We start from the raw sequence: 24,170 nt of genomic DNA on the forward strand, positions 1-24,170 counted from the left end.
TGTGTGTGTTACAGAACAGCCTGAGACCGCCCGCCTCCCACCCTCCTCCTGGCGCTATTGGGTAAGCGCTCAGGGGGAGGGAAGGTCTCGGCTGTGCAGCACAGGACCGGCGCTGGGTGCAGGGAAGCCTAGCGCCGGTCCTTTGTAAATGTTTAGCGCTGACCGCACATACTGCGGTCGGCGCTACACTGTCTACCTAGGGCGGGTCGGTACCATGGCCGGCGGCGCGGCCCCCAGGCCGCCGGTCCTATGGCGCCCAGGGCACATGCCCTGCTCGACCCCCCTTAGTTACGCCACTGGTGATGAGACAGTGAGCTGCAGCAGTAAGCTGAGGTGTGATGAGGCAGTGAGCTGCAGCAGTAAGCTGTGAGGTGTGATGAGGCAGTGAGCTGCAGCAGTAAGCTGTGAGGTGTGATGAGGCAGTGAGCTGCAGCAGTAAGCTATGAGGTGTGATGAGGCAGTGAGCTGCAGCAGTAAGCTGTGAGGTGTGATGAGGCAGTGAGCTGTGAGGTGTGAAGAGGCAGTGAGCTGCAGCAGTAAGCTGTGAGGTGTGATGAGGCAGTGAGCTGTGAGGTGTGAAGAGGCAGTGAGCTGCAGCAGTAAGCTGTGAGGTGTGATGAGGCAGTGAGCTGTGAGGTGTGATGAGGCAGTGAGCTGCAGCAGTAAGCTATGAGGTGTGATGCGGCAGTGAGCTGCAGCAGTAAGCTGTGAGGTGTGATGAGGCAGTGAGCTGTGAGGTGTGAAGAGGCAGTGAGCTGCAGCAGTAAGCTGTGAGGTGTGATGAGGCAGTGAGCTGTGAGGTGTGATGAGGCAGTGAGGTGCAGCAGTAAGCTCCCCCTCTCTGTCCGATGAGATGTTCATACATCTCATCGGTAGTGCTTCCTGCTTAGCCTTTGTAAAGAGGCGAAGCAGGAAGCGATATAGCGGCGCGTTAAGTGCTGATATCATACATCTACCCCAAGGTGTGATGTGGGTAGTGAGCTGAGGGGAGCAGTGGACTGTGCAAGGGACAGTGTGAGCAGTAGGGAGGCAGTGAGCTGCATGGAGAGCAATTATGTGTGAGGAGGAGAAGTGAGGTGTGATGGGGCAGTGAACTGCTGGGGGGAGGAGTGAGGGGGCAGTGTGAGCTATTAGGTGCAGTGATATGTGAAGTGGGCAGTCTGATCAGTAGGGGGGCAGTGAGGTGTGGGGAGTGGTGAGGTGTAATGGGGCAGTGAGCTGCAGGGGGGAGCAGTGAGGTGTGAGGGCAATGAGCTGCGGAGGTAGGTAGCAGTGAGATATGAGGGGGCAGTGTGAGTTATGGGGGGTAGTGAGATATGGAGAAAACTAACAATGAGAGAGCTATGAAAGGAGTAATGACAAAACTATGGAGGGGCAATCAGGGAGATATTAGGAAGGTGGCAGTGAGAGAGATATGGAGGGGCAGTGAGAGATGTGGAGGGAGGTGGCAATAAGACCTACTGTATGCTTCCTAGTGTTCAAATGTATAAAAAAATGTAAAATGTCCCAAAAATTTTATATTTTTTTATATTCAAAAATAACAGCTATTTAACCTTGATTTAGTATAATTTTATTTACAAATTCTGCATATTTATTAATTAAATTATACTGAATCAAGTTTAAATGATTATTATTTATATGATATGATATTTTTTTTACCCCAAAATTGTAAAAAAAAAAATTTATCATCCAGTTAAGTGGTTAAATACAGGTGTTTATTACCTACAGTATCTCTTCCAGACAGGCCAAAATTTAGACAAGCACCAATGGAACTTACATTACCAGCTGATATCTGGAGCAAGTTGTCAAGGATGAAAGTGCAGGTAAGACATAACATATCTTTGCCTTGTTTATTGTGAGCACTTTTTGTTGTTGAATGTTTGTTCTGGTGTTTATTTTTTTAATGTCGGTGGCTGGCTGACGGAGGGGGGTTAAAATGTTTGATCATTCGCTATTTTCACACAGCTAGCCACACCCTATAGTGCCCCTTGCGCAGCCCACATCCCCACAACACTGTTCATGCTCCCACATCACAGTACCGCGAGTTTGACATTAGTAAATTTTCGAGTGGAAAAAGCCTAAACTCTCCAGAGATTTCTAACTCGACCAAACTGGAATCTTAGTAAATTTACCACCTAGACTCTTCAGGAAGTCAGGGAGATTGATACTATTTCAGGGAGCCTCCCTGACAATCAGAGACTTGCATTCCGTCAGTGCCGTTACTACCAGGACGCAGGCCGCACCGCTTGACACCAAAATAGCAGAGCTGCTCTGTTATTTTCTATTTTGGTGTCAACCCCTTGGATGGTGTCACGAATAGCGCTGCAGCAGGGTGATGGTTGACATGTGTAGGTGCGCCATCCACACTGTGCTGAGATATGCTGGAGGCTTCTCAGAAGCTCCTGAAGCACTGGGCAAACCTCCAGAGCGACGAAGCCAAGGGGAATTAAACATGTCCACGCCTCTAAAATGACACACAACAAGGGGTGTTACCTTGTGGGCATGAGGCCACGTCACCTTTCGGATGCGTGCGCCGAAGGCTGAATGTGACAATTCCCTCTCGTCTTTACATCCTTGCACTATCCCTTCTCCCCCCTTCTTTGTTTTCTGCTCTTCTGCTGGAGTATATGATGTGATAGGCTGAATGACAACTGTGTCCAGTGCAACATAATAGAACCTAAGGAAGGCAGGTAAGCACATTTTTTTTTAATAGATATATATATATTTTTTTTTTTTGCTGAGTTTTTGTTATATTATGAATCTAATTCATCATTCTGGAAATCCCATTAGTACACGTGTTAATGGAGTTTTGAGATACTGTTGGTCAGGTATTTCTCACTGGAGATTTTGCATGCACTAAGGGGACGATTTAAAAAGATTTTTTTTATTTCAAAGGATTTACACCACCAATAATGCTGCTATTGCTTGCGGTAACTCCCAATAACAAAACGACTGACTTTCCATAGGGAAGCTTATATAGCAAGTATTGCAAAGGAGCAGTAAAACTCTTTTTGGGTGGCACACTTATTGCTTCATTATTTTTAAAACATACCTAATTAAAGTTAAATATTAAATTAATCAAACAATAAAGGTGCAAACACACTAGACGATAGTTTGCACAATTCGCCCGATTTCGACACATTGGAACAACAAATCGTGTAAAATATGTCCAAATCGTGAGTGTCCACTCACAATCACAATCCCGATGTGCGTACCTGCGGATCATACATCGCATCTACAGATCTTGCTTATAAGCAGGCAAGATCTGCCAATCTCGTACACGACGCACTGGAAATCGTTAAGGATGCACGATAGATCGTTGGTCAGATTGGACACTTTTTAGCACCATATTGTGTCCTGGAGTGCAGGGGAGCTGCCAGGGAGAGTTCAAGGGAAATCGCTCACGATATCGCATCATTAGCACATCGTCTAGTGTGTAGGCACCTTTAGTGTGTTCCCAAAAAAGAGGTTTACTTCTTTGTATTTTGCTTCTTTGCAAAAAAATCTCTGATAAGTCAGTATTTTAAACCTTGGGAAGCACCAGGGCCGTTTCTAGGGGTGAGCGAGCCATGCAATCGCACGGGGCGCACAACCCCTGCGATTGCACGACTCGCAACCCCACAGTACTACTACGGCCAGTACTACACTTGGGCTCTTCTTGGAAGCTGAACCCGGCTGTGAAGGCACGACGTTCGTGACCTATGATGTCCGCCTGCCTGCCTGCCTGCCCGTCTTCCATCTCGTCAGTCCGGGGCCACCTTCCCTCCCGTCTGCTCGCATGTACTTATAAATATAGCATAGACTTCCAGTGGGCAGCACTCAAGCACTAACTCATAACTAACTCATAGAAACTGCATCTATTCCAGTATTTGTCACATAATTATAAAACAGCAGTTGGTTTTGCTGTCCCTAATCCTATGGTTATGTAAACGTCATTTATTCATAAGGTACTGTAGACTTTTCATTTGAGGCCACGCCTCTTATTGTGAGGACACGCGCAAAATTGCTATCTTATATTTGCTTGAGGGGGGCACATTTTGGCTTTTTGCACTGGGAGCCCCAGCCCTTAGCAACAGCCCTGGAGAGCACCACCAACTATTACAAATAACAAAGGGAGCTGTTTACCTACCCATTATTACATTTATTGTTGGTAAATTTCTATTATTTATGACACATTTTTAGTCTGGTTCAGGATCAATCCGAACCTTCTTGTTCATAGCAAGTATTGCGCCAGTACAGGGTGCTTAGCAATACCTGTTCTGTTGTTGACCACCCCAATCCCTGGCCCTGCTTAGCTCTGTTAGCTAGGGCTAAGTCGTTTTGGTCCCATCTACATGGGGTGACTTCCATGTTTTTTTCCAGATGCCAATTAATGTTATTATAGATATCCTATAAAGTCAGTAGTCCATGCTCAGAAATAAAACGGTCTCTCTCAACATTTGACAAAACAGTCCAAATTAATGTGTGGGGAGATTGAAAACACTAAAAGCATTACACCAAACTAAACTACACCTTGTCCCCACTGGGATGTAGTTATGAGACCGGCGTCCAACAACGAAATCCCGACAAGGGATTTAAAAAAGGCGTCTAAATACCGATGCTATCTTAATCCCGACGCCGGAGCGCCATCCCCAACGAAAGTAAGTCTGGGGCGCCCTTAGTATTAGCCGTGCGGGGGGGAGGGTTGGGAGGGAGTCTAGCGGGGTTAGGGTTAGGTTTGTGGGGGGGGAGATTAGGGTTAGGCACCCCCTCAGGAGGGTTAAGATTAGGGAGCGGTAAGAGGGAGTTTGTGTTAGGCACCCCCGGGGGGAGGTTAGGGTTAGGCACTAGGGGGAGAGGTTAGGGTTAGGCACCACTAAGGGAGGGATAGGGTTAGGGGGGGGGACAGTTAGGGTACTTACCTGCCCCAGTTGGGATCTTCATCCTGTCGGGCATCCGCAGTCGAGATTTAAACAGCCACCTTTATTTCAATCCCATTCCGTCTCCACTATGTACTGGGAAATGTCACTAAAAGCTGCTTATAACACATACACACACGTATAACCAAAAGAGAGATCCCTAACGTTGCTATCTACAAATTGTACGTGTCCTAAGAACAAAAACTTACACACCTGTCTATTTCACTGGCTATGAGCATTACACAAGATGCAAAAATTCTGGATGAAAGTTAGAAACTTCACAGCAAATTATGTAACCAACTTTGTGGCTGATGTATCAGGCAGTGAAAAGCGTGGAGAAGTGGACCAGTGGAGAAGTTATCCATAGCAACCAATCAGCTTTGCGGTAGCATTTATCAAGTACATTCTATAAAATGATAAGTAGAAGCTGATTGGTTGCTGGTCCACTTCTCCATTGCTTGATATATCAACCCATTATCTACTTTTGACAGAGGGGGTCATTCAGACCCGCTCGCGAGTGCAAGACGCTCGCAAGCGGGTCGATGTTCCCCCAATGCGCATGCGCGAGACCCGAATAACGGCGGCCAAGCTGTTGTTATGGGTTTCGCACTAAAGGGGGCGTGCTGTCGATGGTACTGACAGCACGCCCCCTTTAGTGGGCGTGCCGGGGGCGTAGTTGCCAGACGGAGGCGTTCCCATGGGAACGCCTACCATCTGAGTCCGGCCCCACTGACATCACTAGTGATGTCAGTGGGAGTGATTTTGGCTCTGATAGAGCCAAAATCACTCCAGGGCTTGCGGCAACGAGACCCTACCACAAGGATCTCGTCGCAAGCCCGATGGTCGCGATGGTCTTGACCATCGCGACCATCTTTTTGGCTGCTCGCATATGCTGTGGGTGGTCACCCAGAGCTATGCGAGCGGCCAGGAGGCCGCTCCATTTTAAGGTAGGAGGGCACTGATTCAGAGCGAGCGCTCTGGTCAGAGCGTCCGGCTCTGAATCAGGCCCAGAGTCTGAACAATATTTGGTAATCTAGCCCCAGAAAACTATATGTCTGTAAATAAATTACTTATTAAACACATTCAATTGACTGTAACCTTCTTCAAAAGTGTTTAAAAATTGGGGGATTAGTTATCCATTTACATATCTGTAACTTAGAGACCCACAGATCTGCCACAATTTGCTTTGCAGACCGTCCCCTAATTACTTATGTTTATTTTCACAAATCTGTGACCATGGAATAATGGCATTTAGACAAATTATTCAAAATTTCTGACTTCATTTTAAATTCTTAATTTCCATATAACAGAACATGGAAATTCCCATAATTTTATTGGGCTACCTATACTGTATAAATGGTATTTCTCACCACAAAATAGTTCATATTTGCGAAACTTCCATTTTAGCATCTCTAATGTTAATTGAACACTACTTTACATGTATTAGCATGCTCAACACAAACATACAAATAGCATGCTTTTTACTGTAATGCGGTGGGTGGGCATTGTAAGTTCTCCAGAGCCATAACTAGACTTTTTGGTGCCCTGTGCATTTGCGCCTCACCCCTCCCCCCTATTTTTTTTTCAAATAGAGACATAAGAAGTGCACCTGAAAAAGAGACGTGGCCTCATGGGGAAGGGCCATGACATACAGTATAACTCACCAGCTCCAAATGTAGAGAGCACTGGTGAAGCTGCACCTGCAACAGGATTTGTTCATCAGTACAGCCGTGCACAAGCCTGGAGCTGGCAGTGCAGATCACAGACTAAAGGTATAGAAAGATTGCTACTTGTAGAGTATATGCAGAAAATATCAGCGGCAGGGACATCCGTGTAACCTGCGCCTCGAGGTGTGCTGGTAACACCTGGTTCAGGAATCAGTGGCTGTGTTCAGAGCTGCCATCAGAAATTGTGGGGCAGATAGCTCCATGTGTAAGGTGACTGAGTGCCATGTGAGAGGTGATAGGTTCGAGTCCTGGGTATGACAGTATTTTGAAATGTGTGTGTTAAATAAAAGAGGATGTGACTGAAGGTGCTTGAAGAGGTGGCCAGATGGAGGGAGAGTCAGCCAAGGAGGAGATAGTGGTGACCAGGAGATGCCGGGGATAATAGAAGAGGAAGCTACAAGTGAGAATGATTATAAACCGAAAATGAACAGGCCCCCTGCCCTGTGGTGCCCTGTGCCGTGATACATGTCGCACGACCCTTAAGTTCTGTTTCTGTTCTGTGTACATTACAGTATATATATTATTTATTCAGCATGTATTATTTGTGCTGCAATGTAAACTTCTATGATGCATCTACTGTACATATACAGCAATTTACAGTTAAAAGGTAAAATTCTACATCAACATTCAGGTTCAAATTACATTAAGAATCATTGGTGACAAGATAAATAAATAAACATATATATGTATACACATACAGTCAGGTGCATAAATATTGGGACATTGACAGAATTTTCATATTTTGGCCTCTATTCACCACCACAATGGCTTTGAAATTAAACAAACAAGATGTGCTTTAACTGCAGACTTTCAGATTTAATTTGAGGGTAATTACATCCAAATCAGGTGAACGGTGTAGGAATTACAACGGTTTCTTTATATGCCTCCCACTTTTTAAGGGGCCAAAAGTAATGGGACTATCAACTCAAAAGCTATTTCATGGACAGGTGTGGGCTATTCCCTCGTTATTTCATTATCAATTAAGCAGGTAAAAGGTCTGGAGTTGACTCTAGGAGTGACATTTGCATTTGGAATCAGTTGCTGTCGACTCTCAATATGAGATCCAAAGAGCTGTCACTATCAGTGAAGCAGGCCATCATTAGGCTGAAAATCAAAACAAACCCATCAGAGAGATAACAAAAACATTAAGTGTGGCCAAATCAACTGTTTGGAACATTCTTAAAAAGAAAGAACGCACCGGAGAGCTCAGCAACACCAAAAGACCCGGAAGACCACGGAAAACAACTGTGGTGGATGACAGAAGAATTATTTCAGTGGTGGAGAAAAACCCCTTCACAACAGTTGGGCAAATCAAGAACACTCTCCAGGATGTAGGTGTATATGTGTCAAAGTCAACAATCAAGAGAAGACTTCACAAGAGTGAATTTAGAGGGTTCACCACAAGATGTAAACCATTGGTGAGCCTCAAAAACAGGAAGACCAGATTTTGAGGCTGCCAAACAACATCTAAAAAAGCCATTACAGTTCTGGAACAACATCCTATGGACAGCTGAGACAAAGATCAACTTGTACCAGAGTGATAGGAAGAGAAGAGTATGGAGAAGGAAAGGAACTGCTCATGATCCAAAACATACCACCTCATCAGTGAAGCATGGTGGTGGTAGTGTCATGGCGTGGGCATGTATGGCTGCCAATGGAACTGGTTCCCTTGTATTTATTGATGATGTGACTGCTGACAAAAGCAGCAGAATGAATTCTGAAGTGTTTCGGGCAATATTATATGCTCATATTCAGTCAAATGCTTCAGAACTCATTGGACGGCGCTTCACAGTGCAGATGGACAATGACCCGAAGCATACTGCAAAAGCAAAGAGTTTTTTAAGGCTAAAAAGTGGAATGTTATGCAGTGGCCAAGCCAATCCCCTGACCTGAATCCGATTGAGAATGCATTTCACTTGAAGACAAAACTGAAGGGAAAATGCCCCAAGAACAAGCAGGAACTGAAGACATTTGCAGTAGAGGCCTGGCAGAGCATCACCAGGGATGAAACCCAGCGTCTGGTGATGTCTATGCGTTCCAGACTTCAGGCTGTAATTGCCTGCAAAGGATTTGCAACAAAGTATTACAAAGTGAAAGTTAGATTTAGGATTGTTTAGTTTGTCCCATTACTTTTGGCCCCTTAAAAAGTGGGAGGCACATATAGAAACCGTTGTAATTCCTACACCGTTCACCTGATTTGGATGTAATTACCCTCAAATTAAATCTGAAAGTCTACAGTTAAAGCACATCTTGTTTGTTTCATTTCAAAGCCATTGTGGTAGTGAATAGAGGCCAAAATATGAAAATTATGTCAATGTCCCAATATTTATGCACCTGACTGTATATACACTGCTCAAAAAAATAAAGGGAAGAATAAAATAACACATCCTAGATCTGAATGAATGAAATATTCTTATTAAATACTTTGTTCTTTACATAGTTGAATGTGCTGACAACAAAATCACACAAAAATTATCATTGGAAATCAAATGTATTAACCCATGGAGGTCTGGTTTTGGAGCCACACTCAAAATTAAAGTGGAAAAACACACTACAGGCTGCTCCAGCTTTGATGTAATGTCCTTAAAACAAGTCAAACTGAGGCGCAGTAGTGTGTGTGGTCTCCACGTGCCTGTATAACCTCCCTACAACACCTGGGCATGCTCCTGATGAGGTAGCGGATGGACTCCTGAGGGATCTCCTCCCAGACCTGGACTAAAGCATCTGCCAACTCCTGGACAGTCTGTGGTGCAACATGGCGTTGGTGGATGGATCGAGACATGACGTCCCAGATGTGCTCAATTGGATTCAGGTCTGGAGAACGGGCGGGCCAGTCCATAGCATCAATGCCTTCGTCTTGCAGGAACTGCTCACACACTCGAGCCACATGAGGTCTAGCATTGTCTTGCATTAGGAGGAACCCAGGGCCAACCGCACCAGCATATGGTCTCACAAAGGGTCTGAGGATCTCATCTTGGTATCTAATGTCAGTCAGGCTACCTCTAGTGAGCACATGGAGGGCTGTGCGGCCCCCCAAAGAAATGCCACCCCACACCATTACTGACCCACTGCCAAACCGGTCATGCTGGAGGATGTTGCAGGCAGCAGAATGTTCTCCTTGACGTCTCCAGACTCTGTCACGTCTGTCACATGTGCTCAGTGTGAACCTGCTTTTATCTGTGAAGAGCACAGGGCGCCAGTGGCGAATTTGCCAATCTTGGTGTTCTCTGGCAAATGCCAAACGTCCTGCACGGTGTTGGGCTGTAAGCACAACCCCCACCTGTGGACGTCGGGCCCTCATACCACCCTCATGGAGTCTGTTTCTGACTGTTTGAGCAGACACATGCACATTTGTGGCCTGCTGGAGGTCATTTTGCAGGGCTCTGGCAGTGCTCCTCCTGTTCCTCCTTGCACAAAGGCAGAGGTAGCGGTCCTGCTGCTGGGTTGTTGCCCTCCTACGGCCTCCTCCACGTCTCCATGCTCTGGACACTATGCTGACAGACACAGCAAACCTTCTTGACACAGCTCCCATTGATGTGCCATCCTGGATGAGTTGCACTACCTGAGCCACTTGTGTGGGTTGTAGACTCCGTCTCATGCTACCACTAGAGTGAAAGCACCGCCAGCATTCAAAAGTGACCAAAACATCAGCCAAAAAGCATAGGAACTGAGAAGTGGTCTACCAGCAGCATTTTGTGTTGGGGACTGTACGCAGTAGTTGGTAATGACTGTTTACCTGTATGAAAGGAGCAGGCGCTGTGCTGGGAACATCATTAAATGCATTGTAGGTGGCACCTAAAGCTGAACATTTTATTTATTTTTTATTTTTTATTTTACTTGCCTCAGGGCAGACTGGAGTTAGCTAACTACATCAAAATAAATTGATTCCTGTTATACAGGCAAACTCCTCTTTATAATACATTCTAAATACAAAAAAGATCTTTACCAATTGATTATAAACGACGGTTGTTGTTTTTTTAGCTAGAAGGTGGTCTTTTATATGGTATTATGGGATTTCCCATTTAACTGTTTGTACTGTAGTTGTTTGTATAATACCTGTGCATAGTAAAATCACTGGTGTATACTGCATTAAGAATGTTTCACCTTTGCTGGGTAGTATTTCTAGATGAAGGGCCTGGTTTGTAATGGGGCTGTAACTGGGTGTTTCCGCGTAGAAGAAACGTCCCATGGGCATGACGTGAGAGTGCAGGCAAAGTTGTAAACTATTTAGAGGTGAGCGTATGCAGAGAGAGATTTCATTCGGATATCCTGCACCAAGGATGGGGCTAGTGATTCTAGAGATAATTATAACCACTGCTATTTAAGGAAAGCTTCATTCACAAGAAACACTGCACTGTAACTGCACATACATTTCTATTATTTACAGCCCCAATCACAATCGGAATGGCTCACAGGGGTATTGGCGAGAACCGCTGCCAGTCCGTGTATGCCAGGACAATGTTAAGAGACACCCAGGTCTCTGCATGCACTCCTGCACCTACAATCAGCATAGGTGATTGTGAAGTCGTTGATACCGGTTGTATGTGCTGGAGTGCATGCAGAGAGCCAGTGCCTCCAAACATTGTCCAGGCATACACGGACTGGCAATTGAGCCGGCAATATCCCAATGAGTTAGCCTGATTCTGGCCTGAAGAAATTAGTATAAACTGCTAAATGCACATGTTTTCTTGTAGATCCTGGGTACAGTGGCGTAACTATAGAGTGTGCATGGGGTGCGCTTCCTATGGGGCCCGGTGGCTTAGGGGGCCCCCCAGCCCAGCAAGCAACCCCCTGCACCCTGCCGAATCCTCCTAGTCCTGGTCGCCGAACATATTAATTACAAACTAGAGCAGCCGCGTTGCAGTGGATGGCTTCGCTTCAAAAGCCACCCCTGCGCAGCATAGTGTGTCTCAGCCCCTCCTCTAGTTTATGTCATGTGACGTCACGCCACGTGATGTCACACAGGTACAGCTGTGCACTGCGTGCTGGGCTCTACACGGGTGGGTGTCTGCCACCGGTAGGCACCCAAGGACGGACTGAGGAGGAGGCGCCACTGACTTACTACTGTAGCGCTGTCTGTGGCTGCGCTGTACTGCCAGCAGCACCTGACCTTCCTGTCAGTGGGGAGAAGATCCGTGGAAGATGTAAGCCCCCCTGGATGAGGAGGCAAGGCAGAGGGAGAGAGAAGAAGGTAACTAAATTACAAAACACTAAACATATGAAGCGGGGAAGGGAGGGGCAAAGTAATGGACATAGAAAGGGGGTTATAATAATGGACACAGAGGGGACATAGGTAATGGATACATAGGGGGGCATAGTAATGGACACAGAGGGGGGACATAGGTAATGGATACATAGGGGAGCATAGTAATGGACACAAAAGGGGGACATAGGTAATGGATACATAGGGGAGCATAGTAATGGACACAAAAGGGGGGCATAGTAATGGACACAGAAGGGGGACATAGGTAATGGATACATAGGGGGGCATAGTAATGGACACAGAAGGGGGACATAGGTAATGGATACATGGGGGGGCATAGTAATGGACACAGAAGGGGGACATAGGTAATGGACACAGAGATGTACATAATAATGGACCCAGGGAGAGAACATAATAATGGACACAGGAGGGGGAAAGGGGACACAACACAGTGCATACAGATGATGGTATAGCACAATACAGAACATACAGATAAGGTCGGGAGCACAACACAAAACATACTACATATATACAAGTATATACATGTTAATATATGTATATACTCTGCTTGAGACCTGATTTGGGAGGGGGGACCTTAAAAGTTTTGCTATGGGAACCACAAAGTTCTAGTTACACCCCTGTCTGGGTCCATACTGTATGTTATTAGGACTTATACAAGTAACATGAGTTGCTTTAAATATAAGTTCGCCACTTGTGTTTTATTACTGCAAAAGTCACAATGAATGGAAGCTTATTATTTCTTTATCTGTTCTAGCCCCAAAGTGCACTGTCTTGGAGTTATCCCGGACTCCTACATCTCCTTCAAAGCACATATCCAGAACCTCTCGCAGTCCTGTAATTTCCATCTCAAAAATATTTCCTAGATCAGATCCTATCTCACCCAAGATGCCACGAAAACCCTCATACATTCACTGGTCATCTCCAGATTGGACTACTGTAACCTCCTCCTATCTGGCCCCCCCAACTCCCATCTCTCTCTTTTCCAGTCTGTCCTCAATGCTGCTGCTCAGCTCATCTTCCTCTCCAAATGCTCTATATCTGCCTCCCCTCTCATACAAGCTCTCCTTTGGCTCCCCTTCCCTTTAAGAACTCAATTCAAGGTTCTCATGCTCACTTCCAAAGCCCTCACCCAATCCTCTCCCATTTACATCTCTGACCTCATCTCCCTTCACCTTTCATGCCAAATGATTACTTCCTCCCACTCCCACCTCCAAGATTTTACCCGTGCTGCTCCCCACCTTTGGAAGTCTCTCCCTCTCCCCATCAAACTCTTCACCTCTCTTCAATCATTCAAACGAGCTCTCAAGACCCACTACTTCATTAAAGCTTTGCAGCTCTCATCCTAACTAGCTGCTACATGTTCCTTCCTCCCTGTCTACCCCATCTGTGTCACTCCTGTTTGTCTGCCCCTCCCTTTTAGAATGTAAGCTCTTACGAGCAGGGCCCTCTACCCTCTTGTGCTTCTCCTTACTTTACTTTCATCTACTTCTTACTCCCCACTAGGGCACCTAACACTTGGTTGCTTATGCTCGGCTGCTTATGTGGGTGTTATGGTCGCTAATGTAGCAATGTATATTATCCATGTCCTTGTTCTGCATTCTATTGTATTGTATTGTATTGTACTGTAAGTCACTGGTCACCTATTTGTTTATGTACTTTATAAGGTGCTGCGGAACACCTGTGGCGCCATATAAATAAATGATGATAATAATAATAATAACAACAATAAAGCTGAGCAACTATCGCAGACGCCATACAGTGATACAGGGCAGGATGCATCAAGCATCGAATTATGTATGCGATACATCCCGTCACTCATCACTGTATGCTGGCAATACTAAAGCCGGTATGCATGAAGAAAGTCTCAATTGATAGCTCTCCTGATAAGAGCTGTCCTTCGCGAGAGAGAGACTTCCGAGTTTATGACTCAGAAGTCCCTCTGCGAATGTGCAGAATGCCGCGCGCGTCGCCGGATGTGCTGGGAGGGATCTGATTGGATCACTCTCACAGCACTTTGCAGAAAGAAGCCATAGGCTTATATTGAGTAACGCCATGTAAAGATGGTGTTACACATCGGGTCCAAGCTGCGGAAAACATATCAGAAATGCGGTCAAACCCCTGAAAACAGCATTTTCAGGGGTTTGAATGCATTATTGATGATAGTGCATCCTGTCCACAGTATGCCCAGAATACTATGGTAGTGAGACTTCACAAACCTAAAAAGCTTCTTTGTGGAAAGTACATGCGAGAATAATTCCTACTTATGTTAAACAGGGGAAACTTTTTCCCTGTTTACACTGTTTGAGATGAGCATAAAACAAATCTTCATCCGAGAGTCTATCAAGCAATCTCAGTTCTAAAAATAAGGCCATGATTTTGGATGGTTTCCCAGATCACACAGAGTTTAATGATTATCTCCTCCATTAGTCATTTTCTACAGATTCAAGACCGATCAATTTACATAAAATTTGCAGAGAATAATCATACTAATAACACTTGGATCATTTACAAATTGAGTGACACAAAATAGTGGCAATTTCTGCGAGGGCTGACAAGTCACATTATAATACCCATATTCACACTCCTAACTATACACTATATGTTGGAAAGAAGTTGACACTGTACTGGCAAAGAATACAGTGAATAATAGCTTTACAATAAGTGCCAGTTTGTAACATACTGTATATTAGTAGCTACTGAGCACAGGCATCTGCAGCAATTTCAACTCTCGACTTGAAGTCAATCTACTGTAGCAAGTGTACACAAACACTAACAAAGCTGCCAACTGTCTCTAATATACAGGATCATCTTTTTTAAGGGGCGTTTCATCCACAGGAAACTTTAACTTATTGGTTTGTACATACCAACCTGCATCATTTTATAAAAACACTTATCAGTTTTGTTCCTTGCTTTCTGCCAAGGGGTTTGGTATCATTGTCAACATTCATTGTGTTGACATTCATAATGTCAACACAAGAATGTCTACATGGTCATAATGTCGACACTGATGAAATGTCAACGTGATTAGAATAACGACAAAACAGTCCTGGTGGTGCAGCAATCCCTTACTTACTAATCCTCCCCCTAGTGCATAACTTAACCCTTCCCACCCGAAGCTTACATCTAACCCTCTCAGTAGTGCTTAACCCTAACCCTCTGATTCTACAACCTAACACTTATCCTCGCCCTAGTGCCTAACCCTAACCCTCCCCTCCCATAGCCTAACCCTAACTTTCCCCTCCTGCAGCCTAACCATAACCTTCCAACTAGTGCTTAACCTTACCCTCCTGCAGCATAACCCTCCCACTAGTGCCTAACCCTAACCCTACCCTCCTGCAGCCTAACCCTCCCCGTAGTGCCTAACCCTAAACTCCAGCAGCCTACCCTAACCCTCCCCCTACTGCCTAACCTTACCTTCCTGCAGCTTAATCCTAACCCTCCCCCTAATGCCTAACCATAACCTCCTGCAGCCTAACCATAACCCTCCAACTACTGCCTAACCCTAACTCTCTGCTTCTGCAGCCTAACCCTATCGGCATTCTGCAGATATCAACATATTCCGTATCAACATATAAACAATGTTGACACCATAACTGTCAACATTGTGGTGTTGCCCATAGTGACTGCATCCCTCCACCAAGACCTCTATATCATGCTTCTACAGAGTGTCAATTAGCCATATGAAAGAAATGGGATAATCTCATGGCTACAGAGAACAGGTTGCCAAGGCCCAGGCCTATCTGGATGTCCACACCAGCCAGTGAGGCATAATCCAAGATGGTGTGGCCACACCCTTTTTGCTTATTCAAAAGTTTAAAAATTCTAAATGGTATGAAGCCACGCATCCATGATTGTTAGCACACCCCTCTAGTACTGGGGAACAGTCAAGCTCTGTGGTTAGCCTCAGTGGTTACTAAAGTATAACCCCCAACCCTTTAATATGTGGCTGGTAAATACCTCTTAATATGTACCAGCAACATATTGTGAAAACTAAACAGTACTGTCTGGATGATGTAAATGTTTCAAGCTAGAAAAAAATGTTGCAAGAGGGCACATTTCAATTAAATAAACCAATTAAATAAAATCTAGAAAACTATTTACTTATGGACAATTTTGTGGGTGTGAGTTCATGTTCTATTTTTTTTTATTGAGTGACTGAACATCTACTGTTACAACACAGCTCTATGATGATCATGTCCAATTTGACAGGCCATGGTAGGGAATTACATGCATACAGCTTCCCACAGGGGCGTTTTAAGAGAGGAGGAGGCCCGTGTGCACTCCTCGTGCGGGGCCCCCTCCTCTCTCCCTGGTGGCTGGCAGCCGACTGACGCGGCTGGCCAGCCACCGGAGCATTAGTAGACTCCGAACACTAGAGTGTGCCCAGAGTCTATTGCGCGTGCGCAGAACACCGGAAAAATGGCAGCGGTGGCCATTTTTCCGGTGTTCTGAGCAGCAGTAACACCCGACGCGGGACCTCGGACAGGTAAGTTTAAAAAAAATATGGGTGCAGTGTGCGGTGCGGGGCCCTCCTGGACCCGGGGGCCCGTGTGCCCCGCACACACTGCACCCATTATAGATACGCCACTGGCTCCCCATGTATAGCAGCAATGGGCCCTGGAATTCCAAATTCAAATATTACCCCCCAGCCCTATTTAACAGAAATGGGTACAGCCTCTAAAAAGTCCAGAGCCTCTTTAATTTATAATAAGCTCTGGTATCACATTGAATGTGACCAGGGACGGACTGGGGCTGCTAAGCAAAAGGGGCGTGACGGCTACTCAAAAGAGCGTGGTTACGTCTCACAGGGGCGTGCCATGAGTCACGGGGGCCTGGCCATGCGGCATGCCTCCGCTTCACATATAGCGGCCTCTAATTGGCCGGAGCCCACGTGTACCCCAGCCAATGAGAGGCTGCTATTTGTGAAGTGGCCTCTGATTGGCTGGCGGGACGTGGGAAACCCTGTGACGTCCTGTCAGCTGTCATTTGTGAAGTATTGGTATGTGTGACAAGACACATACCAATACTTGCCCGTTTGGTTTCGGGTTATGCTACGGAGACCAGCGCGAGGATCAGGTGAGTATAGGATCTTTATTGCAGGTACCCCCATTGGATTCTACAGGGACAAGGGGACAGAAACATCTGGTAGATGGTAAGTATGTGGGTTCGGGAGAGGGGGGACCCCTTTTTTCACCTCCTCTGAGATCCCCGGCTTGGCCTGACTGGCTTGGGGCGAGAATGATTTGGCCCTGGAGACCCGGTAATAGGGTCTCCGGGCTGTGGCATTACACCACGGGCGGTTTGGGTCTGGTGCTGATTTTAAATATTGGGGTAACCTTACGCAATTTTTCCCCCCTATATTTAAAACCAGCACTGGTCCTGCAGCCAGGTGCTGGTTCTTAAATTACGGTGGAACCCTATTCGGTTTGTTCCCTGTAATTTTAGGAACCTGGACTGGCTGACCAGTCCGGGGCTGGTTAGCCTTTTGGGGTGGCCCAAGTCAATTTTTTTTTAAAAATGAACCCTTAAAATATAAAAAAATAAACAAGCAGTCTGCACATATTTCACTGATATGTGCAGCCTGCTTTTTCTGGAGAGAAATTTGGGCAGGGAAATCGGGGCTGCAAAACGGACAGGATCGACCAAATACACCATCAATCAAAACGATCCTGTCAAAACAAGGAGCTTGGTAAATTTCCGATTCTTAAAGTGAAAGACATGCCCATTTTTCATCGATCCTATTCAAGTTGAAAAACGGGACAAATTGGGACCAACGCGAATCTTAGTAAATTTACCCTTTAGTGTTTTAACTTTGTAATTCTATCACATGTCATAAGTGTGTGTAAAAATTGATGGAACTTGCAATGAGATGGGATTATTTGTCTAGTTTAGTGTTCATTCTAGCACCCCGCACCTGTCACAACCCGTGCAGTTACTCTTTCCCGCAAGGGCAGGGGCAGAACTATGGGAGACAATGGAGGCATCTGCCGCCGGGCTCCAGCTCTGAAAGGGCACCTCCTCCATTGTCCACAACATATTCACCCCACTTAGTGCTGTAACTATGTACCCGGAGTGTACTGTCACGGCCACCCAATACATGGCACCCCATTCCGGCACCTGAGAAACCACCAAGCTCCATGTCAGACCACCAGCTGCTGCCTTCGTCTATCTATTGCCTGTCTGCATGCAAATTGCTACATTACAGAAGCTGTGACGGGGGGGGGGGGCACCAAATTATAACTTGCCTACGGGCGTCTGGGGTGAATTTACGCCACTGCGCCTGGGGTGTTGCTCTCTGCTCTGGTGCTTCTAACACACTCAGCTTATGCAACAAACTACAGACCAGAGTGTGTTAGAACCACCAAAGCATAGAGCGACACCCCAGGCATGAAAGAGGAACTGCAGGGGTTGTGACAGGTGCAGGGTGCTAGAATGTACACTACAGTTGATATACCTTCCACGCAGCACATAAAAAGCCTCTTCTGAAGACTGATAGACAGATTTAACATTATGAGTAGAGGTGCAATTAGCAGTAAGGATCCATATTATCTTTACACGCTAATACAAAGCATTTTTGATTGCACGCCATAGAGGTACAGGTACAGGCAGAATAGCCTGTTCTGTATACAATATTTAAATTCCAGCTACACAGCAATGTGGAAAATACATAACTTGCAAAATACATAACAATTGTAAACGTCCCCAAACAAATGTATTCCTTGATGTAGAAACAAAGCATTAAAAAAAAAATTCAGCAAATAGCTCATAATGCAGTTTAGTTCCATACAATATGATCTAGACAATTTTGATCTGATACCCCACGAGACTGAAGGCTGAGAATGACTTCAATCAGGTGCTCCTGCCCATAGCAATTTTATACTACTTCACAGTCAATCCCATTTTTCCTTCTTTTTTTTTTTCGTTGCTGCAGTGTTTTGAATTTTATTACAGTCAATAAATATTTGAAAGCATCTGTGCGCTATCCTCTCGTTTCCATTGAAAGCTGATGCATCTGTGAAGGTTGCTGATTAAACTGCTGCAATGTTCGGCTAAACAGAAGAACACTCATTTTGTGTGATCATTGCATAAAGACCCTCTCGGCGAATGAGTATTTGCTCTGCGTGTTGTTACCTGAGAGCCTGTTGGTCTGCAGGATATACAGTAATGAACTCGGTGGCAAAAGACAAAAATTACTTAATGGATCCCTTTTAAATGATGCTGTCATTAAAATGAAAAGGAAGTGCCAATTTCACAGATAAACCCAAGGTGATAAATGTTTCCTCTTTTACCTTTACAGTTTCCATCCAGCGTGGCTGTTTGATCTGATAGTACAAAACAGATCTATATTCGCTCACTGGCTTGTCCCCAGCTCCCAAGCAGATCGCATTCTGAGCACAGAAAAAGAAATAATCATGGATGTTATTTATTACATTTTAAAAATGATATGTGGCTACAGTGTGCATGTGGTTTACTTTTAGATCATATGCTGCTATACTGTATTTATGTTTTTATTATTCTACCAAAAAATTAATGCAACTGCAGCTGCTGTTATACTTACAACACAGTTTATGTACTTAGGGCCTGATTCAGAGATGGCTATTCCAAAGCTTACGATAATCAGCAATCTGGGCATGCATCTGAGTTGCATTGCGCATTACCGTTCTCGCTCGCAGCGACTATTTACTCTCAGAGTGGTTTACACAGCTAAGGTGCAATTGGAGGAGGTAACGGGGAGTGGCGGCAAAGAACGCAGACGTGTCATGTGCATTTTCATGGATTGTCATAGCATGCGTCTGCGATCCTGTACACAGTGAAAGTGGCTTCGGTAGCTCAGTACACACAGCCATTCTGTGCGACAATAGGACTACTCAGAAGTCCAAACATTAAAGGATCTGCCACCGATGCTGCTTCTTTGTACATTGATGCTGGGACTTGCAAAGCTGCTGTGGCCGTCTCAATACAAATCCTCTGCATCTGTGACATTTGCATATTTTTGCACAGCAGGTGAGAACACAGACACAGCAGTAGAAGCATTAGCGCACGTCTCTGAATCAGGCCCTTAAACATGTAAGGTATTATGGGGGATCTAGTCTGGAAGCCGACGGTCTAAATACTGACTCTCTAATCCCGGCGTGGTACTAATGACAGGCGTCGAAAACTCGACACGGATAGCCGCGGGGGGGAGGGGGGACAGTTAGGTTTTAGGGCTCCCGGGAGGACTAAGGGTCAGGCACCCCCCGGGGAGGGTTAGGCTAGGGGTAGGGGAAGGGGGGTTAGGGTTAGGCACCCCCGGGGGTGAGGTTGGGGTTAGCCACCCCCCGGGAGACTTAAGTTCAGGTGACAGGAAGGCACTATGCGCTCGCGAGCGGGTCGATGTTTGGTCACTGCGCATGTGCACGCCGGAGCCGGCTCCGACGTGCACATGCGCGAGAGATGGTCGAGACCATCGCGACCATCACCTGGCCGCTTGCAATAGCTGTGGGTGGTCACCCACAGCTAAGCGAGCGGTCAGGAGGCCGCACAAAAAAAAAATTCCCTGATTCAGAGCGAGCGCTCTCTCAGAGCGTCCGGCTCTGAATCAGGGCCTTTGTACCATATAGAAGGAATTAGCCCACACCTAGCTGTCTAAGGTGTCTTTCACATCACCCAAACTATATCAAGATAATGCACCCCATCACATTACAGGCCATTACAGCCTTTCAAGTACTCAGGGATGTAGAGTTGGTTAGGTTGGTGCTACGGTTGCACTCATGGTTTGTTGAGAACATGATGAAGTATGATACATCTGGTCATATCACCTTTCTCCGCTGATTGGTGGTCCCTTACCTGTTCTCTGTATACTACTGACCTTACAAATGTACATTGCTAGATGTGATGAGTGGGTTATGCACTGCAACTCAAACATGGAACTCTGCTCTCTGCTGATGATGTTTCTCCCTTGAAGTTCTTTGCTGTCAGCACCTTACACACTACTTCTCTTGAAATATTAGCGAGTTGAGCTGTAGCACCAACACCCACATCTCTTTCCCAGTCTGAGGTCTGCTACTGCAGCCATGCTAGCCAGAATTATTGGTGTCAGTGCAGCACAGCACATTTGCACATGGCCAACTATACTGGGATGTTATATGTGTAACTGGTGCATGAGCCACATCAGTGAGGGGCACTTGCTATCATTTTATGCTTGGCGTCTTTCCTTTATCTAGGAGTTTCCATGTATTACCTAATATCTGTACATGTCTATATCTATAAGCAGGGGCGTTTTAAGAGAGGAGGGGGCCCGTGTGCACTCCTGGTGCAGGGCCCCCTCCTCTCTCCCTGGTGGCTGGCAGCCAACTGACGCGGCTGGCCAGCCACCGGAGCATTAGTAGACTCTGGGCACTAGAGTGTGCCCTGAGTCTACTGCGCATGCGCAGAACGCCGGAAAATGGGCGCGGCGGACATTTTCCGGCGTTCTGTGCATATTCAGTAGACGTCGGGTACACTCTAGAGCCCGGAGTCTACTGCGCATGCGCAGAACACCGGAAAAAGGCAGCGGCGGACATTTTTCCGGTGTTCTGAGCAGCAGTGACACCCGATGTGGGACCTCGGACAGGTAAGTTTAAAAATAATATGGGTGCAGGGTGTGCGGTGCGGGGCCCCCCTGGACCCGGGGGTCCGTGTGCCCCGCACACACTGCACCCATTATAGATACGCCACTGTCTATAAGGATAGAACAAGGAAAAATGTGTATTTTTTATTATAATGTTCAGTTTCCCATAGCATTTGGAAACATTAGGGGGCACGTAAACTTGTTACTTCTATGATTCAACAACGTCACTATACTTCTACATCATGTTCCTATTGTCCTATAAACACACAATGAGCACTTGTTTGTGCTTCATTATGCTGGTTCTCACACTGAGATATACAGACATATATATATATATATATATATATATATATATAACCTGGTACTTATGTGCATACCTTTCTGTGTCAGGTCCAGCTCAGACCTAGCATAGTTTACAATTAAAGAAATGTAACTATCTGAAAAAGAATATACTTACAGGCATAATCTTCCCTTCTTCATCACAGACGCACATGATCACCTCCACATTTCTTTGGGCGACTCTATCAAAATCTCCACTCAGTAATTTAATATAAATATCGTTCCTTACATCCCCTGCATACAAACAAACAGACAAAGCAATAAAAGAAGGAAGAATAAAAGGTTCAGTTGCTTATAGTTCATTTTACAGGTTCTCTTACACTGCCTTCTCTACAGTACATGTCAAAACAGGAGAACAAATGTTAAAGGATATCTTATCTATATAATATGCGAGAAAGCGTGTCTGTCTGTCTTTCCGGCTTTTTGTCCTTTATGCCCGGCCAGAGTTTTGGATCTAGCTCCACCAAATTTGGCATGGTGGTGTAGTTTAACCAGGAATAAGTTTTTGCCTAAGTTTGAACTTCGTCAAGGCCACACACTGGCACACAATCGCTAAAAATAGGGACACTTTTGAATTACACAGGTTTCAAGGCTGGCTCCAGTGAAAATTGTCAATCTACCAAAAACCTGTGAGAGTGCAACAAACGTATCCTTTTCACCTCTGAGCAAACTTGATGACTCATGCAAGTACATATTACATACAGAGCCCCTGTGTTTGCATGCAAGAGCATAGAGAGTAACCCCGAGCCCGGAAAATGGGGCATGACCCAAATGCGGGAGGCTTGGCCATGCCCCCATAGAATTTTTTTTCCTGCGGCGCTGCACATTGGGGAGGGGGGCGCTGTGGGTCCCTAAGCCCAGCGCAAATCTAGGGGGCATAATCAGTGTGATTGTCCCCCTCCACAGGCAGAGGAGACTGCTGCAGCAACAAGCAGTCTCCCATTGCAGCCCAGCAAACAGCAGCATGTGCTGGGCTGCTGACAGACGAGAGGAAGGGGGGGGAGCGTTGGTTCCGGGCACCCACTGGACCCCTCCAACAAACCCAGGCCCGGGAAATTAGTATTACATTACACATTATACACACAGCAAAATATAAAATTAATCAATCGAACGATCTGCATATTTTTCCCATAAGCACCTGGAAAAATCACAATGAATATATACCAATAACAGAGGGTTACTGCAGTAAATAGAAACATCATACTATTTGATTACATTTATTATGGAATTAGGCTAATCCTAGAATACTTTAGGTGTCAGTGACGCATGTAATACTTCAGTAACTTTAATGATATGAGCGTTTCTAAAGAATCACTGTGGCAATATTGAATTATACTCAGGTGTACAATAATAGATTGGGTATCTGGAGAGAATACTCCGTTCATCACAAGCTAGTTATATTCTGAATAGTGAATGAAACAGTTCGGATATCCGATGAGGATATTAAATATCTGACTGAACAATATATTCTTTTCAGAATTATACTTATAATTTCTATATAAGCCAACAATAAAGGGATACTAAACATATGACATTTGATATACCTGCTATAACAATTACCTAGGAAGAACACTACGAATTGGTCAATACATGAATGACTTTATTAAGAATATAAATACTTCCATAGAACTTGAGTAGGAGTACTATGTAATATCCAGGTTTATAACAATAGACCTGACGAGGATATTAAATACCTGATACCCTGAGAGTTCATAACAGAAGGATATTGAAAATATATCATTATACTGAGTATACCTGCTATAAAGGTTACTTAGGAAAAACATCATAAAATCGTTAATATGTAAATGACTATATTAACTATGTAAATACTTCCATAAGAACTTTAGCAGGGTTATTCTATTAAAACCGCAGACTTGATTGAAGTCATAGATGTGATTGAATGTCTTCATTATAACCCTATGAAAGGGTATATGGGACACTACTAGATGGACAAGACTCTTTCAAGCTTTTGAGATACACTCATAATCAGGATAAAATAAATTAACATCTACAGCAGGGTTTTTTATTCGGAATTATGTGGCAGTGTATTAGAGTGTGAGAACACTATATATATACATAATTGAATATACACCCCACTAATATTTATAACAACACCAAGAAATTGTAAGATTTGGTAGGAGCGCTGCTTTGTTTGTTCTTTTTAGAACACAATTTTTAAATCACAATCTTATTTCTTTTCACATTATCTATCTGTATTTTATATTTATTTCGCTATTTAGAATTGACAAGACATTGGAACCTTACTATTATTATTATTTATCAATAAAAGTTAAGTTTTAAGTGATATACTGGCTCAGTGCACCATTCTAAGACATTTCCTTCTCTTCCTTTCTTGTTGTTATTTCAATCTTATGTCTATGGTAGCACCCCCT

At 44.9% G+C, this 24,170-nt stretch overlaps 1 protein-coding gene across 1 annotated transcript in view; it reads right to left on the reverse strand.

Moving 5' to 3' along the window:
* DOCK2 (dedicator of cytokinesis 2) overlaps positions 1-24,170 on the reverse strand; it is a 966,148-nt gene that overhangs the window by 729,331 nt on the left and 212,647 nt on the right. Inside the window, exons 14-15 of the mRNA XM_088465050.1 lie at positions 21,896-22,011; positions 19,139-19,237 (exon numbers count right to left, since the gene is read on the reverse strand). Coding sequence (XP_088321176.1) covers positions 19,139-19,237; positions 21,896-22,011 — 215 coding nt within the window. The remainder of the gene's footprint in view (positions 1-19,138; positions 19,238-21,895; positions 22,012-24,170) is intronic.

This window comes from Taudactylus pleione, unplaced genomic scaffold, assembly GCF_031769625.1.
Source record: "Taudactylus pleione unplaced genomic scaffold, aTauple2 ptg001827l, whole genome shotgun sequence".
In the NCBI taxonomy this organism is placed as follows: domain Eukaryota; kingdom Metazoa; phylum Chordata; class Amphibia; order Anura; family Myobatrachidae; genus Taudactylus; species Taudactylus pleione.